This window comes from Patella vulgata, chromosome 4 (genome assembly GCF_932274485.2).
Source record: "Patella vulgata chromosome 4, xgPatVulg1.2, whole genome shotgun sequence".
Taxonomy (NCBI): domain Eukaryota; kingdom Metazoa; phylum Mollusca; class Gastropoda; family Patellidae; genus Patella; species Patella vulgata.
The window spans coordinates 43898381-43918466 of NC_065882.2; the positions used below are offsets into that span (position 1 = coordinate 43898381).

At 35.4% G+C, this 20086-nt stretch overlaps 1 protein-coding gene across 2 annotated transcripts in view; it reads left to right on the plus strand.

Moving 5' to 3' along the window:
- Nucleotides 1-4510: 4510 nt before the first annotated feature.
- The window catches only part of LOC126818167 (dnaJ homolog dnj-5), a 36844-nt gene continuing 21268 nt past the window's right edge, over nt 4511-20086 (plus strand). Inside the window, exons 1-7 of one of the 2 annotated variants that reach the window (XM_050545401.2) lie at nt 4511-4564; nt 11711-13149; nt 15933-16038; nt 16640-16800; nt 17430-17481; nt 17817-17901; nt 19961-20029. In XM_050545401.2, the coding sequence (XP_050401358.1) occupies nt 4524-4564; nt 11711-13149; nt 15933-16038; nt 16640-16800; nt 17430-17481; nt 17817-17901; nt 19961-20029 (1953 nt within the window). In that variant the 5' untranslated portion in view covers nt 4511-4523. Of the gene's footprint in view, nt 4565-4644; nt 4739-11710; nt 13150-15932; nt 16039-16639; nt 16801-17429; nt 17482-17816; nt 17902-19960; nt 20030-20086 lie in introns of those variants that run through there. The other variant, XM_050545402.2, reaches the window with a different exon arrangement.

Here is a 20086-nt window from a genome sequence, read left to right on the forward strand (position 1 = left end):
AGGTTCATTCTCTAGTTGCAATAATTCCTCCGAAAATCTAGCTTTTATCCGTTCACAAGGATAAATCCCACGGAACACCAAAAATAAATAGGGTCCCTCTACTCATGATACCAGTGCTCCAAAAGAAATTGGAAAGATAGCCACGCAATGTGTGGAAAGACGCTCACGCAGCATCTATGTCTCAACAGCAGATTATCGGAAAGGAAAACGTGGATGTTGAATAAATTGAATAAGGATCTAGCAGCCTTCAAGAAATCTAATCTTTATTTGCTCACGTTTTTTTCATATCTCTGTAACAGCAAACCTTACATTTTTTGAAATTCAGCAGGGGTCATCCTTGTCGCGGAACACTGAATATGGAAAATGCGTTAAAAACGCAATTCTCTACTGCGTTAACAAGGTTTTCAAAGAATCGTGTGTAACTCCGGGACGGAAGATCGCTAAACGCTAAATATCAATAGAGTTCATGACCCCAATGCTTCACACAAAATTTAAAAAGTGAAACGTCTATGACGTTAACAAGGCTTTCTTGGAGAGGGGTGGGTTATATTAAGGAACAGAAGGTCACAGAATGCTGAATATCCACAGGGTCTGTCCTCTGATCGTCCCATATTTGAAAAAAAAATACGGACAAAGAGGGTAACTCTGGAACAGAAGTTTGTGAAGTACTGAAAATCGAAAGACCCCAGTGCTTCACAACACATTTGAAAAAACAAAATCAGTTAAAAAAAACTGTAGCCTCTATTTATTGCGTTAACAGGGTTTTTGGGAAAAGGGGAGGGGGGGTGTAACCCCATAAGGATGCGGGCGCTGAAAGTCGAGAGTATAAAAATACTCAAGATCTCGGGAAAATTTACACAGGATGTCAAGATCCCGAGATTATTAACTTGAATTCTCGAGATCGTTAACATTTTAGAGGATCTCGAGAACATTAAATTGGGATCTCAAGAAAGTATCACAGGTCCACAGGATCTCGAGATCTTCTACAAAATGCTACATGACCCCTATACACTTAGCCACTTTTTTAATTTTAAAGAGAAAAACCGTTAATATACCGGGTCAAAATTCAGACTGTCGTACATAATTTTGAACATCCAACTAAATATATTCTGAAAGGTAATTAAATCAGCTTTCCAAATATTTTTAGTAAACGTTGGAACAATCATATTAAAGTGCTGCGCTCTCAACCTGAACACGGCCAATTTTTCAATATTCTGAAAGTAAAGAGTTTTAATTCGGATCATCGTACAAAATTCTTAGCATTCAACTATATATATTCTAAAAGGTAATTAAATAAGCTTTCCAAATAGTATTAGTAAAAGTTGACACAATCATATTAAAACGATGCGCTCTCATCTTTACGGAAGCGTATAGGGGTCATGCAAAATTTTGTATAAGGTCTCGAGATCCTGCGATCCTGTGAAACTTTCTCGATATCCCGTGATCACCTGATAATTTTCTCGAGATCTTAATTTAATTTTCTCGAAATCCCCTGATAATTTTCCTGAGATATTGACATCCTGTGTAAATTTTCTCGAGAATTCGAGTTAATATTCTCGAGATATTGACATCCTGTGTAAATTTTCTCGAGATCCCAAGTTAATATGAAACCTTATATGATATAGTGTCTCCGCGGAGTGATGCAACCATTGGCCCAATACGTTGCACCCAATTTGATAAAAAAAAAAACATTTGTTACAAAGGAAAACTTCTAACTAATGAAAGAAGAAACGGACAATCGATAGGGTACCCATGATTTACACTCAATTTGAAATATGATTAAAATCGATAGGTTTCATCGTCTTATGGCCCAAATTTGAATTACAGAAATGCTTGTTAAATTATTTCAATTTAATGTTTCTTCGACGTTTAATAGAATATGTCATCTTTTGCATGGTTTTCGGACCATATTTTGTTTTAGAATAAAGCTAGACACAGAGTTTATTGACCTGTGGCAGAAATGCTTCGGGGCAGATTTTAAATCAAAAATCTTGAAAAACTCTGGGCTCTAACGCGTTCATAAGGGATCGCTGCAAATCAATAGGGTTCATTGTTCCGCCGAAAATAAATAGGGTTTCTCTGCTTATGACACTAATGATTCAAAATAAATTTGAACGATAGCCACACAAAGTGTGGAGATCCGCCCACGCAGCATCTATGCCTCAACAGCAGATTATTCGAAAGGAAAACTTGGATGTTTAATAAATTGAATAAGGATCTAGCATTCTTCAAGAAATCTTATCTCTATCGTGTTCACGTGCTTGTTACATCTCTGGGACAAAAAAACTTATATTGCTGAAAATTAACAGGGGTCATCCTTGTCGCGGAACACTGAATTTCGAAAATCCGTTAAAAACAAGGTTTTAAAGAATGGAGAGTATAACTCCGGAACGGAAGGTCGCTAACCACTGAATATCGATAAAGTTCATGACCCCAAAGCTTCACACAAAATTGTAAAAGTGAAGCCTCTATGGCGTGAACAAGGCTTTCAGGGAGCGGGCGGTGAGCGAGGTATATTAAGGAACAGAAGGTCTCCGAATGCTGAATATCGATAGGGTTCGTCCTCTCATTGTCACATATCTGAAAGAAATACGGACAAAGTTTACGGAGTACTGAATATCGAAAGGTCATAGTGCTTCACACCACATTTAAAAAACAAAATCAGTTAAAAACTGTACCCTCTATTGCGTTAACAAGGTTTTTCGGATAAGGGGGATAACTCCAGAACGACGAGGTGCGTTAAAAGCGACAGGGACCGTCCTCTCATGGAGCTAGAAGCTAGAAGCGACAGGGACCGTCCTCTCATGGCCACAATGCTTTACAGTAAACTGTAGGCTCTATCGTGCTATTATGGTTTTCGGGAAAGTGTGTGTGTGTGGGGGGGGGGGGGGGGTCCAAAACGACAGGTTGTGGGGCGCTGAGAAAACGTTAAAACTACGTGTACGCATAAAAAATACCCGAGATCTCGAAAAAATTTACACAGGATGGAAAGATCCCGAGAACATTAACTCGAATTCTCGAGATCGTTAACACAGGATGATCGATTTTCGAGAAAATTATTAGGGTATTTCGAGAACATTAAATTGAGATCTCGAGAAAGTATCACAGGATCGCAGGATCTCGAGGTCTTCTACAAAATTTTGCATGACCCCTATACGCTTCCGTACATCTTAAATATAGCAAATGTTTTAATATTTTAAAGGGAAAGACCGTTAATATTCCGAATCAAATTCGCACCATCGTACAAAATTCTGAGCATCCAACTAAATATATTTTGAAAGGTAATTAAATAAGCTTTCCAAATAAAAGTTGGCACAATCAGATTAAAGGGCGCGCTCCCAACCAAAGGAAGCGTATAGGGGTCATGCAAAATTTTGTAGAAGGTCTCGAACCTCTGATACTTTCTCGAAATCCCGTGATCACCTGGTAATTTTCTCACATATTTGAAAAAAATACAGACAAAGAGGGTAACTCTCGAACAGAAGTTTGCGGAGTACTGAAAATCGAAAGGTCCTAGTGCTTCACACAATATTTGAAAAATAAAATCAAAAACAAAAACTGTAGCCTCTATTGCGTTAACAAGGTTTTCGGAAAAGGGGAATAACTCCAGAACGACGAGGTGCGTTAAAAGCGACAGGGACCGTCCTCTCATTTTGAAATAAATCCGTTAAAAAGTGTAGGCTCTATCGTGCTATTAAGGTTTTCGGGGAAGTGGTGGTGGTGTGTGTGTTGGGGGGGGGGGGGGGGGTAAACTCCGAAAGTACAGGTTGTGGGGCGCTGAGAATACGTCAAAACTACGCACACACATAAAAATAGCCGAGATTCGAGAAAATTTGCACTGGATGGCAAGTTCTCGAGAACATTAACTCGTTAACACAGGATGGGAGATTCTCGAGAAAATTATTAGGGGATTCCGGGAACATTAAATTGAGACCTCGAGAAAGTAACACAGGATCGCAGGATCTCGAGTTCTTATGCAAAATTTTGCATGACCCCTATCCGTACAAATGTCTTCTTTGCAAAAAGCCGTATTTTTTTTATCTCCACCCCCACCAATATGAATTTAAATTCGCTCCGACTACCCGTGTTAAATTGCATCGTCAGTGAATTGGTTTAGTTTAATTCTTCAGATATAGCTTCTCATACCAATGTACCTATACTACAGATAGCCGAATGATTATCCTTTGCTTTTTGGAGAACTTAAAATTGCATGTTATTTAATTAATTAGTGCTAGATATTGTTTTATGTTCATTTGGCGATCTATTTGGTAAGACACCTGAGAAATCGTTAATATTTTAAAATTTTAAAAAAATATAATACTGACTATAATAAAATAAATGCCCCGTACTACCACGAGCATAATCTTAAAAAAAATAAATAAATATAAACGCAATTGTGCAAACTGTTCTTAAAGTCTGGATGATCTAGTCCAATAGCAGATCGCTCAGTAATGACGTAATGGCAGGTTCTCGTTGCTGAGAAAGTGAAAGTAGACTGCCAGTTTCCAATGCCAGGCAATGCTATGAGAAACGAAAGTCCAAAGAAACTGCTTAGTTATCCTAAGTATACGCTAGCCTAATTACAAATCACAGTGGAGTTTTTTTGTTTTTTTTTGGTTTTTTATTATTATTATTTTGGTTTTTAAGACAACTCTCACGAATGGAGAGTATGAAATCTCGTTTAATCTCGTTTAACCGAGATTTTCGAGTTGACAACTGCTCCATGCCGAAGTTGAAAGTATGTTTAGAATTTGTTATACAAAATATATTGCTCTTGTCAGCAAAATTCTCACCCAAAAGAGTGCAGTTCTTCCTCTAATAAGTATGACTTAGTTTTACGTCATATGGATGGAATTTGTGCGTTAATGAAGAGTTGAATTAATGTTGTGCAACTTAACCATTGATTGACATTCATCATAAAATTTACAGACAAGAAGTAATAATTCGGATTTCTATCAAGCAAGACGATAAAAAAAGAACAGAACAAGGCAAGATTCGAGTACCGCCAGGGATTTGTATAATATACCACCCTCCCCCACCCATCCTCTGGTATGCCTTAGACCATTTACCGGTACACAAATTTCAGCTCACAGAAATACGAAATTTCACCAACGAATACTGGCGTCAGAAATAGAATTTTTGGACCAATATGTAGCCTAGGGGTTGTAGGTGTAGGATGTATAAAATTGGCTTGTGTACTCTTAGTAATTATCAGATATTGTATTTATATTTACTTGCCATCCAACAAAGAGGCATTATGTACCCCTAATCCACCCAAAACAGCCAACTACTTTCACATGTAGGCCTACTTAGTTACGGTACCATGATTTGTTATATTTGAGTGTTTTTGGTGCCAAATAGTATAGCCTACATGTTGGTCATTTTTGGATAATATCGATAGTCGAAGGGCAGAAACATAACTTGTTAATTTTGTAGAGTTATTCTACAACTCGGACCAAAGACCACTTAGACCAAGATCTGACTAGAAATGGTTCCACTGCTGATGTCTTCCGTCTTGCTCCAGCCACAGTAGTTGATCGTTCTAAGGACTTCCTTTGAGCAATTTTTTTTAGTCATTTAATTACAAAATACTTACTGGCCTATAACTCCCTTAATTTTAAACTGTACTGCTTATAGTTTAAAGGGCATATGACTCTATTTTTTGGAGGAGCCACACTGGTTAAGTGGGTAAGATGCTGGAGCTTGCATGTTCGATCTCCGCATTGGTCGAGAAAGTTCATCAGGATTTTCCGATGTGCTTCCCCCTTGTCAGTGGTGCAGGACGAAGGGTCTGACGAGAACAGCTGTCTAGTCGTTTGGATGGGATGAAAAACTGAGATCCAGTGTAGACATTGGCGTGCACATAAAAGATCTCTTGGCAGTTGGAATTCGATAAATAAGAAAGTCTATAGTGCTGCTGCCCGTGCAAAATTTTACTCTTTATTAGCACACTGTATGGTGTATGCCCGTCTTCATTAGCCCTGTCGGAGCACAACGGTAGGACAAAAATGATTCTAAAAGCACATATAAATGTAATATGAATGTATGTAAAGTGATCAATATTTAATTTTTGAAAAAAATATGATAATTTCTAATAATTTATTTTTGGTGAAATATGTGAAAAGTTCAAATTGAAAGGCAGTCGTATACGTCTGCTTAGTGCATTCTACACGTTTTTTAAAATTATTATTTTGTTGTTTGTGAATCGGGCCTTTAATTACTTCTACATTGTACTTCTTGTAGGATATGTTTTTTTTGTGTTTATTACAAAATGCCACCCAAATACCATAGGTACATGACTTGTGTACTGATTATAAAATGTTAATTGTGTCCTTAAACATACATTATGCAAGAGCTAAGTCTGATTATTGCAAGTCTTTATTTAGGTTTCAGATGTCATAGAAATTATAAATTAGATCTTTATTTACATAATAAGCACAAAATCAACTCTGTAGACCCACGGATGGCGTGGATTCGGCTTGGGATTTAAACAGGATTTCATTGATTGATTAAATTTTTAAATGGCGTCGTAAGCGGAGATTAACTGTTACATTGACGTCATACTCCCGGAATTTTTAGATCGAGGCTAAATGATAGTTACGAAGTGAGGCCGCTGTTGAGCGAGGCCGCATGTCAGTCAATTTGACTGAAAGTTCGATATATACAGCCTTGATATTATCTTTAGTTGTGGTTAAAATTAGAGTTTGATGTCGGTATTATACGCTCTTTTGTCACTTGCGTTTACAGAAATAATATGGAAATTGATAAACATCGCAGCTAACATCACCCCACCCAGTTGAATTAGAACCCCATTGGATCACTGTTTCCTATTTGTCTGCTTCGGGAGTTATGTAGGCCTACAGTGTTACAGTACAAGAGTTCTCGCAGGCTAACAAGAAGTCGGCTATAATTATGCTTAATTGATTTGGTCCATTCCTTTCAAACTTTCGCTTCTTATATATATATTAAAAGTCTTAATTTTAATTTGTAATAAAAATAAATGTGATACGAATGGAATTGCAACACCGTCCCCGTCTCAAACCGAATAGGCTAACGGTACCACAGCTATTGAAAACGTTACTTGATAATCGAGATTATGTAGGTGGAGTTAATGCCTGTCAATCAATCAATCGGCCATTCTCGGAGACGGTGAAGAGAGAGTTGACTCCTATTTCTAGTCAAACATTACAATGGTGATAACTTTGTTCAGAATAAAGTAATTTGACTGAAATTTTCAATATTATTCTTCTTTCATCATCTATTTTTGAACTGTTATATAGCAAGAATGGCCAACTCTCTATTAAAATCTCCCATAATGTATCTTTAATATTTGGATATTAGGATCCTATAGTTTCACGGCAAGATAACAACATCAATATTGATTGAAATTGATCAATATTGAATTCTAATTCATGTTTTTAATTTCGAATATTATGGAAAATATTGAGTTAGAGACTTACCCCCTTTAACATATAATATTAATAAACCAATTCCCATTGAAACTTACCACAAGAATTCATAAATTTAGTAAAATCCAACGACTACGCGATATTTCTGCAATTTTTTTTTTGTATTTGTAATGGTTGACAAGACAAGTACCACACATACAAATATTGCAGCTAAAGTCGGACAAACTGAAGACCACTTGGAGCAAGACATGTGGATCACGCACTGTAATATTTCTAATGTTGATTGTTTACAAAAAGAATGTTTTATTTTGATGTGTGTTTCTTTGTATCTGTAATATTTTTGCATACAGTATTTGATAAAAAAAAAATACCTGAGGAATTTATTTGAAATATGCCAAAACATGTAAGAAAATATCAACATGAAACACACATGGTTATTAAAAGGCTCTACCAAAGGATAAAACATTAACAGCACTTCCGGTTCTTTGATGATCTTTGATTCCCATAAATAAAAGTAATATATTAAAACAGGAATAATATGCTGATGAATTTATTTGAAAATCACAACATGCACAGTTATTCGAAGTACCTACCAATTTTAATGATAAAACTTAAAATTAACTTTGACATCCATTCCATGACAAGCTTGCAATAGAAGGCAGTACAAATAAATATAGTCTTTTCAGAAGTTCAGTATATGAATTAATAAACCTAAAGTACTCAGTTTTTTCCGCCCACATTGAAATGTGGTCGTATATTGTTGTCACCTCCGTCGGTCCGGTGTCCACAATTGCTTGTGGAAGCTCTAGAGGTTATAGTTAATATCCGATTGACTTTAATTTGATACATGCAGTGTTTACGGTCATGAGACGAAGAAGCCTGTCGATTTTAACCGATTTCTGATAAATTACTGCCAGAGTTATGGCCCTCGATCACTTAGAAAAATCTTGTGGATGCTCTAGAGGCTAAAGTTAATATCCGATTGACTTGTTTAAGGTCATGAGATGAAGAAGCCTATTGATTTTCACCAATTTCTGATAATTACTGTCAGAGTTACTGGCCTTGATCACTTTAAAAAATCTTGTGGATGCCCTAGACGCTAAAGTTAATATTCGATTGACTTTAAATTTATACACAGTGTTTAAGGTCATGAGACGAAGGAGCCTATTAATTTTCAACTATTTATGATAATTACTGCCAGAGTTATGGTCCTTGACTTCTTTGAAAAACCTTGTAGAAGCTCTTAAGAGTTGATATCAGTTAATATCTGACTTTAAATTTATACAGTGTTTAAGGTCATAAGACGATGAAGCCTTTTGATTTTGAATGATTTCCGATAATTACTGCCAGAGTTATGGCCCTTGATCACTTTGGAATATCTTGTGGATGTTCTAGATGCTAAAGGTAATATCCGATTGACTTAATATTTATACACGTGTTTAAAGTCATGATATGAAGAAGCCTGTCAAATTTTATCGATTTCCAATGATTATGGAAATTGATATTACATGTTTTGCATGCTAAATGTTAGAATAGGGTAGAACTAGAAGCCAAATGGGTTGTTTCTTGTAATCAGATTTTAGTGTGTTTGTTTTCATTTCTGACAAAAGAAAAAAATATGCGACAGGCCTTGTTGACTCCCCGGTCGACTTAGCTGCTGTGGGCGTATGTTTCATTGCCTGGCAACCTATCTTTCATTGTTTTGTTAATTGAGGGTTTTTGTCCCCCACCTTTCGAAATGGGTTCGTCTGTCCGTCCGTCTGTCTGTCTGCCCGTCAAACTTTTTTGGACACAAATCTCTTTCTAATTGAGCTAGAATGTTCAAACTAGGTGTAGGTGTTTATTAGGTCAATTCCTTGATGGAGTTCGAGGATGAGCATTTTCTGCTTAGGGTAAGCAGATATAAGTAATTTGATTGGTTGATGCTTTGGGACACGAAAACTTTAGTTCTAATTAAGTGAGAGTGATGAAACTTGGTGTTAGGTTTCATTACATTAATACCTTGACTAAGTTCGATGATGAATATTTTCTGCTGAGGGTGAGCAGAGCGATAAGCAATTTGATTGGTCGAGACTTTGGAACACAATAACTCTCCTTCTAATTGAGCTAGAATGTTCAAACTTGGTGTAGGTGTTCATTAGGTGAATGCCATGATGGAGTTCGATGATAAACATCGTCTGCTTATGGTAAGCAGAGATAAGCAATCTGATTGGTTGATGCTTTGGGGCCAATAACTTTGGTTTTAATTAAGCGAGAGTGATGAAGTTCAGAGTATAGATTCATTATATTATATTATAAATAGGTTACATAAGATGGGTAAGTAGGCTACATAACACTTCATTTTTAAAAAAAAACAACACATGTACAGGTATTAAAACAAACACAATTAGCCATTTATAAAAACAACACTTTATTATTTCTAAAACATTGGTCCGAGTGGTTTTCTGTCTTGATCCGAGCGCTTTCCTTTCTTGATCTGAGTGGTCTATTGTCTTGGTCCGAGTGGACTATCAACTGGTCTGACTGGTCTTGGTCAGATTGGTCTTTGGTCCAATTAGTTGCCATGTATTCTTATGATGTAGTGGTGCCCTGGTTTTGAAATTTTATTGCACAGAACTGAATCCGACTTTCTGTGTGGAATTGCGCTTTATAAATGATATTTTTATGATCTGAATACTAACCGATCAGAATATAAAGTTATGGGCTGGCATGGCATGCTTCCATTTCACACCTATGTCAGCACAATTTTACCAAAGAAGTGCCTAGAAATTAAACACTCGCACACAGAATAGAGCCAGTTTTTATACGCCCACATAGAAATGTGGACGTATATTGCCGTCGCCTTCGCCGGTCGGTCCGTCCGTCCGTCCATTGTCCACAATTTATCGTCCAAAAGTTATCATCCAATTGTTTTAAAATTGATATATGTTGTTTACATTAGTGAAACAAAGAAGCCTATTGAATTTCAGCAATTTCTGTGTATTATGTCTAGAGTTATGGCCCTTGTTTCACTTTATTGAACCTTGTGAACGCTTTAATGCCAAAAGTTATCATCCGATCTTTGTGAAATTTATATGCATTATTTAAATAAGTGAAACGAAGAAGCTTATTGAATTTCAGCAATTTCTGTGTATTACATCAAGAGTTATGGCCCTTGTTTCACTTTATTGAACTTTGTGAATGCTCTAACATCAAAAGTTATTTGCCGATCTGTATGAAATTTACATGCGTCATTTAAATTAGTAAAGAGAAGAATCCTATTGAATTTCAGCAATTTCCGTTTATTACTTCTAGAGTTATTGCCCTTGTTACACTTTGTTCAACCTTGTTAATGCTCGATTGATGAAAGTTATCATCCGTTATGTATGAAATTTATATGCATGATTTAAATTTGTGAAACGAAAAAGCCTGTCAAATTTCAACAATTTCTGTAGATTACTTCTAGAGTTGAGACCCTTGTGAACCCTCAAACAGCAAAAATTATAATCTGATCTGTATGGAACTGTCTTGTAAAGGCCCCCAATTACCAACAAAGGAATAAATATGCGACGACCCTTGTTGACCGCTCGGACGATTTAGCCGCTGTGGGCGTATGTTTTGTTGCCTGGCAACCTATCTTTATACAGAATATGAAATGTGTCTTGGTTTATGTCCGCTAGAAAATATTTACTAATATTAAGTCAGTAAAATCATGATATTCAAATATGTAAACAGATAAGGTAAGATTGAAAGATTAACAATTTCTAGAAATCTGAATATTCACAAAAACAATCCAAGAATGAATAACTTAAAATTATTTGAAGAGCATTGAAATAATCACTTAGTTTAAAAATTTGAATAGTAAAATTGACATTCAGTGCAGCCACTATTGAACACCTCATATTCATTTACTTTTTAAATGAACGCATTTAATGTGCATTAGGCCATCCAGTATTCTTTTAAAAACTCTAAAAATCAGATTTCTGTTGTTATTTGTTTTTCTAACTTGCTGGAATTGATCTGTACTGTTCTAAGCATTAAATATATTGATATTCAGTCACACAACAATATTTTACGGAGTTACTGATCCTGTCACGGTAACATTGTAAAGACTCTACTGGAATTCTTCGACTTATCTAATAGAAACCCAATCAAAATTTAGATTTGTCCATAAATTTTATGCATAACCTTATTTTTATCAAGTAACTGAAAAACTTCAAAGCCAACCTCCAAATGCTGTTAATTGGTGTATATTCATTGCCTGTCAAAGTAATGTTTTTATTTCTAGTGAATTATTTATTCTTTATTGTTCTCTATTTCAGTAGAATGGCTGAGGGTTTGGATGAAGGAAGATATGGTGGCACTCTACCTCAACATGGCCGCCATTCCTCTACTACAGGATCCAGTCAGCCTGGCTCTGAAATACCTAGAGCCTCAGAATCATGGACACCATTTAGTGGCATGCCTTCTAGTCCTGTTTCCCCAACTGGTCTATTTTCTTGGGAATCTTTTAATTCTTCAGCGCCTAATTCCTTTGGTAATGGGCAAATCCCTCATTATTATTCTAATTATTCCAATTTTGGACTCCCTAATATACATCACAGTGCCTCAGATAACTCAGGATTTAATATAAATGATGATAATTCAACTTGTAGGCCAACAAATGTTAATTCTCCCATTCAAAGGCCTATATTTAATCAGTTTAGAGAAGAAGGTTATGAGATGTATGCAGAAGCCATAAAGCAATTACAGCAAGAGTCGCCTGGTGCATCGTATGGCCATTTTGCTACAACTAGTCCGACTGACTTATTGACTCAATCTACATGTGTTCCTGAACCTCCGATTGACACAAAAGATTCAATTAAGCCAACTTATTCTGACATAGCCAAGTCATTGAAGTCCAAGCCTATGCAAAAAGGAAAGGATGACTTGGAGATATATTTACCCAAGTCCAAATCCCCAACAGAACCTTCATCTAAAACTCAAAAGTCACATATTAAGCGGTCAGCTAATATTGCCAGAAGCCATTTAACACAGGGTCGTACAACAACAAATGATGGTAATTTTGGTAGTGTAGTTTCCCCCGACTCTAAATATGGGTTGGATCACTTTGAAGAAGTGGATTCAGGATCTCGTAGTGACAGATCAAGTATTTTAGGAGGTAGTAATGAAAGTCTGTCCTATCGCAGTCGACAGGGGAGTACTAGTAGTCTGAGCAGTGGCACCAGTGGTATTGAAGAAATACATTTAACAAAAACATTCAGCAACCCAACTGTGACACTAAAAGAAGCAGAATTGAAACTTCCAGATTTTAAAGACGACACAAATCACAAAGCAGAGGTTAAAGAGAAATCAACAACTTCTTCCAAAGAGAAGAGTGAGAAATTTTTTGATCCCAGAAGAATTTTTCAATCACAGAGCAAGGACACATATAAAAAGAAATCGGACAGTAAAGTGAATGAAAAACTTAAATGCCCAGATACTAATACGGTTTTGAATAATGGGAAACCCACCACTATCAACAAACCACCTTCAGTTGCCCACAAAAAAGCTGATTACATCAACAATGATCTTCGTGATCCACGGAAAAGAACTAACCAGAATACGGCCAGTAGTCAAGATTCTGATAAGAAGTCATCTGGTGATTGTTACATACAAAATGGAACATCAGACAAGTTAAAAGGGCATGGTAATCAACGAAGAGATGCTCAAAATATACGTCCGAAGAAGTCCACTCCAAATTTTGATTGGGAGGCCATAGGTGAATTTAGAAAATTAAGCATTTTTTTTTCATATATATAATAATACATGTATAATAGTTAAATTTATTCATTTGTTACTTGTCTTTATAAATAGACAAGGACAAATTTCACGTTTAATACATAATTTATCTGAATTTAAACTGTGGTGGTGAGAGGAATAAGAGTTGACCCCCACTCTATGGGGTAAAATGTTTATTAATAATTTTTGGAGCATTAAATGTATTAGTTTTGGAGTAGAAAAGGTTTCATATATTTACTCAAAACAAATAAAATCTGATTTGATGCAAGGTACAAATTCCATCCTAACTTAAGATAGATGCGTTTCACAAAACGATTTTAAGCATTTTAGATAAAATCCACTAAAATAATATTGTAAGTTAAAATTGTATCAGTGGCGTTTCACAAAACTATTTTAGGGACAATTTTAACTAAAATCAGTTTTAACTTAGGACAGCTGTCACCCTCCCCTACCTTAAAATCACGACATTAACAAACATTTATTAGAGCTACGTTGATAGATCTATTGCGACATATAGATATATTTGGAATAATGATGATATTGCCAATGGCCCGGGTTATATAATTTAAACATACTATCATTCACAAAAATAATTTTCATTCAATTTCTTTTCATTGCATGGGAAATATAGCTGCGGTCCACCCGTTTATTTTATTGTAAGGCAATATAAGCAATTAGATGAAGCCAAAATTAAAACCCCAAGAACAAAAAAACCCCTCAAAACGCCAGTAAACAAAACTCTTTGTTACTATTTTATATATTACCAAATGATTCAAGTATAAATTATACTATTTTCAAATAAATAATTAATAGACCAAAAGAAAAAACCTAAAAAAAGAACTAAACTCACTTCATATCTAATGTTTATAAAAACATATCTTTGTCGGCCTACAATTATTGTCGGCCTATTCCCTGTCACGTACAGGGGGGTTGGGTGGCCGAATGATTAGCACGTGCGTCCTGTATCTTAAAGCCTGTCATTGAGTCAACTGACATGGTTTCGAATCCCCGGTTGTACGTGACAAGGAGTAGGGTCGCCTGTCCAACCTCGTGGGTTTTCTCCGGGTCCTCCGGTTTCCTCCCACTGCTAAAGACCCCTACGCGCAAGCGAATTATTGAAATAAAATTAAACCATATGTTAGTCCCGAAATGACCTAGTTTGTGTCGAGTGGACGTTAAACCCCATTTCTCTCTCTCTCTCTGTCACATACAACCGGGGAATCGAAATCCTGTCAGTCCTATAATACTAGGTACGCCATATGCAAAGTATTTATGGTTTTGGGGTTATGATGATTTATATAGGAGCCAAGGGTATTTTATATTGGGAAAAAATCATTTTAATTTAATAAGATACATGTAGATGGGCATTATCCAATGAGGAGTGTGGCACTTTGGCACTTTCAAAGTATTATTGAAAGGATCCATGGGACTGACATTTCAAATCTAGGCATTGGAACATTGGTTATTCCGTGTATTAGTTTAAAAGTTGTTAAATACTTTTAAAATTCGACAATACTTTAGTCTAGATTAATCCTTTGAGTTTTAGAAATATCACATGTTTGTGACAATTCTCAATAGTTTCTGTTATCCAAAATACCATAAAACTACGAAATTCAAGCGATTTAGTTTATCGATACGCATTATTTCCATTGAAGCCTGCGAGTAAATCAAATGCAAAGGTCACGAAAGCGACATGCAAGTTCAAGGCCAACCAACTGACACATTTCAAAACGAATAATACGCAATAAACTTATTTATTTCATCTCTCTACGACTGTCTGACCATGTGCAGACATTGTTACAACGTATGAAACTCTCCTCATTGGTATTGTAACGGTTAGTTCAACAGTTTTCAGTTCCGAGGCGTTTATGCTTACACCCTAAGTGCCCTCGCCGGAATTGTGCACTGTGCGAGCGCAAGCAATTTTAAGTAAAATCTATCAATCTTCGTGAAACGCATAAAATTTAAAATTTCATTTTGATTTTAGTTAAAATCTATTTTAGTGATTTTAGTTTAAGTTTTTGTGAAACAGGGCCCTGATCATTCAAAAGTCAAAGATATGTACTATTTTAATGCAAACGCTGTTATTATGTGCAAGCAATTAACCATATCCCAGTATAAAGAAAACTTTGTGAAGAATAGAATGGTGTGTACAAAAGAAATAGCAGAATTGTTATAAAAGAGGCATTATGCTAGATCTAAGAGAAAAGGATGGTTGCTCTTGATATAAGTAATAGTTAAAAAATAATGAAAAATTTTAGGTAAATTTAGCTGTCACATCATGCCTATCTAAATTGTTTTAATGTCATTTAATTTAGTAATTGAACTGGAAGTATGCAGGGCACAATTTTATTGAATACAATTACTGTTTATTATTGAGCAACACTTCAACTAGAATTATTGAGTCTTAATCAAACATATTATAAAAAATGGTTGGACTTCACATGTAAACAACACCAACAAATTTGTTAATATTTTTGTTTTAGGTCACCTTTAAAACAATTCATGGTGTGTCTCTGATGGTTATCATTAACTAAGTTGTTGTTATTCATTGTTTACATGTCCCATCCCATTATTTTGAGATAGCGATATGTCGATAATAAACTACTTTTACAGATTGTCATTTAAAGGATGGGAATAGAACATGTACATGTAATAGATTGTTGGCAAATAAGATTTGACAACCTACCCCTTAAAATTCCAGCCATGTGTTGCATTTTGTACTGTGTAATATGTATGTAATTGTAGACATTATTATTTCAGATGAATATGTAAATAATGTAGCAGAAAAGATAAAAAATGGTGTTAAATATGTTTTTTCTTTGCTGTTTACGTTGCTACTACATGTACTAGGAGTTTTGATGTATATGTAAGTGACTGAACATTGATATAATTATTTTTGTGTCTTATACATAAATTGAAATAAAATGGGATTAAACATCCTACTTTTCTGCACCGACTGGGCTAATGAAGAGTTACCATACAGTGTGTTATGAGGGAATTTTTTTTGCAAACAGCCTACTGTTGTATCAAATTCCAACTGTAAAGAGTTCTTTTACTCTTATGTGCATGAAAGGGGGTTGGATGGCTGAATGGTTAGCGCGTGCGCGCTGTAGCATAAAGTCTGTCATTGAGTCAACTGGCATGGTTTCGATTCCCCGGTTATACGTGACAAGGAGTAGGGTCGCCTGTCCAACCTCGTGGGTTTACTCCGGGTCCTCCGGTTTCCTCCCACTGCTAAAGACCCCTACGCGCAAGCGAATTATGGAAATAAAATTGAACCATATTTTAGTCCTGAAATGACCTAGTTTTAGTCGATTGGACGTTAAACCCGATTTCTCTCTCTCTCTCTTATGTGCATGCCAACATGTACACAGGACTAGTATGAGCTTGTCTTCAAAATTTGAATTTGGAACAGTTTAGTAAACTAGTATTGCTAAATGCTATCCATACTGACTTTGTCCTTTCAGTGTTTTCTGGTGTGTTCATATTATTGGTGTGGTTGGCGTTAAAGTATGGAATTGGTGTAGTTGTAAATTCTTCTCTAATAAGTTTTCATATAACCAGAAACCAGCTGAAACCATTAAGCGTAAAATAGGATTAGAAGAAAATATAGATTTGCCCAGTACCGGTAGGTCTTTATTGTATTCAGTATTTTAGTATTTTAACAATACAGGCCACTAAATTCCACGCGAATGATAATGATAGGTTAAAAATGATCGTGCTAGCTTCCATTATCGTGGCCCGCATTGATTATCTGTAAAATATTGACAGATAACACAAGGGCTGCAATGATATGCTAACCTCACGATACGATACGTATTACAGTATTTTCTCTTTCTAAGTTTACTTTTAAAAGAAATAAAAAAGAGTACATGGCGACACGCCACATTACTATCCACAGCATTTCCATCTGACGTTTTTAATCCAAAATGTTTCCATATTCGTGATTTGCTGTTCGCTGGAGGCGATTGTTTTATTGCTCGAAGCCGTCTTTCCTCCTTTTCAAGTGAACTGCAGGGGATCATAACTCTGCATAATAGTTGAATATTGAGAGAAAATAGACGGTTTTAAAAATCTGAAACATGGTACTGAATTTGAAATACCGTGAACCGAACCATGGCATTATATTGCCGTATATCGTTGCAGCCCTAATAAATAATTTACAAAATAAATCGTCCGTCAGATTTACATAAACCAATACCTGTTAGTTTTTACTCAAATCAAAGATATCCAGTTATTTTGAAATTTTGATTTTAGGAGAGGAAGCCATGAAGCGATTATTATCATGCAAGGGAAAAGACCCATACAGGTAGAAAGATTTACTTTTATTTGTGTTTTCCTCAATATTTGTCTTCTATATGACTAGATGATTTTGTCAATATCTTAACACTATTAACACATCTTCTGAACTTGTATAAATATCAAATTGATTTTTCTGTGTAAATTAAAAATATAGATGTAATAAAAGACCTTGTCGTAAAAGAAGAATGAGCACTCCCCTTCACCTCAAACATTTTACAATTCAATGACTAATCTAAAAACTGTGGTGTCTGCTCACTTTCAAATAAACTGTTGTGGGGGGTGATCCATTGCTTGACCTGTATTTTTTGTGGCAAGGTCTGAATAATGTGTATTATTTGATAGTATTTTAGGTTTAAGAGCTGATGCTAGTGATGAAGATGTAAAGAAGTATTATCGTAAACAGGCTGTTTTAGTACATCCCGACAAGGTATCCAGATATATCATTCACAAAAACTTAATACAAGTTGTTAAATAGATATTGATTGAAAACTCTTTTTAAATATCGCAATTTCTATTTTTAGAAATATTTTGAAATACCTTGAAACCATACTTATGTACAGGGCTCAGAATTCACGAAAGCCAATGCGGCCATTGATAGCTTTAACATCGACGGCCAAAAATTGCTGTCGTAAATTTCGGAAAAATTTCCGTCGATGGCACTCATATCGGAAGCCAAATTCATATTGTGTGAGATCTGTTTTTTCCGTAAAACTTAGCTAGGTCAATCTGTCCCATGATTATTGTCTTTTATAGCACGACTGTTCGTGTTCTGTTTCTACGATTAACGTTACTAAAAATAGAACAAATTATCAAAGCAGAAATTGTATGATTGGTAACCCAAAGTAGAGATCGCTTGAGACGCGAGAAATTACGAGATGGAAACGTCAAAATTTTAACAAGCATGAATGTCAGAGAAAAGATTCCATTTTGATGGCATTTTCTAGGGTTTATGATTATATTTTGAATGGGGGCTATGTTTTCAAATAAAGAAATACACAAGCTTAAAATATTTAGAAATGGCGGCAAATATTTTATTGGAATATTTATAGTGTAATTTGTTGTGTTATCTATAGACGATAGCGTGCGTGTCAAGTGCTATATTTAGCAGACGACGTCACTCAGCCTTGTGGAGAGATGGTTTCTAACAAAAAATTTTTTTCGAAATGTCAAGCGTAGAAGGCATATAAGACGAAACCGGACTTCCTTGGGAAAAGAGTATCGATACGTAAATGGATTGTACATTGACATCGTTGATATCGTCACACTTGGAGGAGAAGAATGGAGTTGTCAAGTAGACCATATGTGCGCAGAATTCCCGAGTAGCATAACATAATTAGTGGACGTTTTAGAGCAAGTGTCATTTAAAAAATCGAATGTCGTATGTCATGGAAATCTCAATGTCATTTGAGGGCATTTGCAGCCAAAAACCCATGATTTTTGTCTCCTTATAACATGCAGAATAAAATGAATAGATAGATGGGCCCTTCTTCTTTTCAAAGTCTACCGGTATACAACAATTCACAAAATATTGCATTATGGAAGTTTATTTAAGTTTTCAACAGATTTTTAAAAAAAGGCCTTCGATAATCTCAAAATTGTAAGAATAGCTTTGGTGTTGAACAAAATGTTTTTAGAGATGCTTTGCCGTCTACAGCCATTTTTCAAAAAATGGCCTTAAGATACAGATCAGGGAATTTTGATCCCTGATGTATGATTATAATGTGTCCATTTGTAGTGTTTTAAATTCCACATACGTTGAATTAAACGTTATTACCATTATTTCTCTCAGTATGGTTGAGTCAAAGACTATGATTGAGTACAGAACTGGTTCATATCATACAACATTTCAGTTCTTCCATTAGGCACGCCATTTATTACTGGTACCCATTTACACTGAAAAGATTTCTAATTATAATTGGCCAAATAAAGTTAGGAAGGGACATGGAATGGACTCCATCTGTCAGTATTTCCATCACAATTTCTTGAGTATATCTCATAAACCATTCAAGGTATCTAAATGCAAATTTGTACACACATCACCCTTTTCTCAGTTGAATGATTTTTATAAACTCACATTTTCATGTGGATGTATATTGTTGTTGCCCCCTCCATTCGTTCACAATTTGTTTGTGAACACTCTACAAGTCACAATTTTTATCTGATGTTGACGAAACTTGAAATATAGGTATATATCCCATAGATCTCAGTTACTTTCCATATTGGCATGTAATCTTCATGGATTATGTCTTTAGATTGTGGACACTCTAGAGGTCACAATCTTTATCAGATTTTGATAAAACTTAAAATGTATGTTTATAACCCAAAGACCTAGGTTCTTTTAGCTAATGGCGCAAAAATGACTTTTTGAACTTGTTCTCTGCCCATCTTTTGCAAAATGTGGGCGTATCTTGCATGGCAACTGCTTGTGTGAAGATTTCATGTATCGGACAAGATACAAAAATTTCTATTTAAATTTATTTTTACAGAATCAAGAACTAGGTGCAGAAGAATCTTTTAAGATATTAGGTCATGCTTTTGAAATGATAGGTGAACCGGTAAGTATTGACATGCTATAAATGATGATTTCTATTTCTGACCCTAGATAAGTGTTA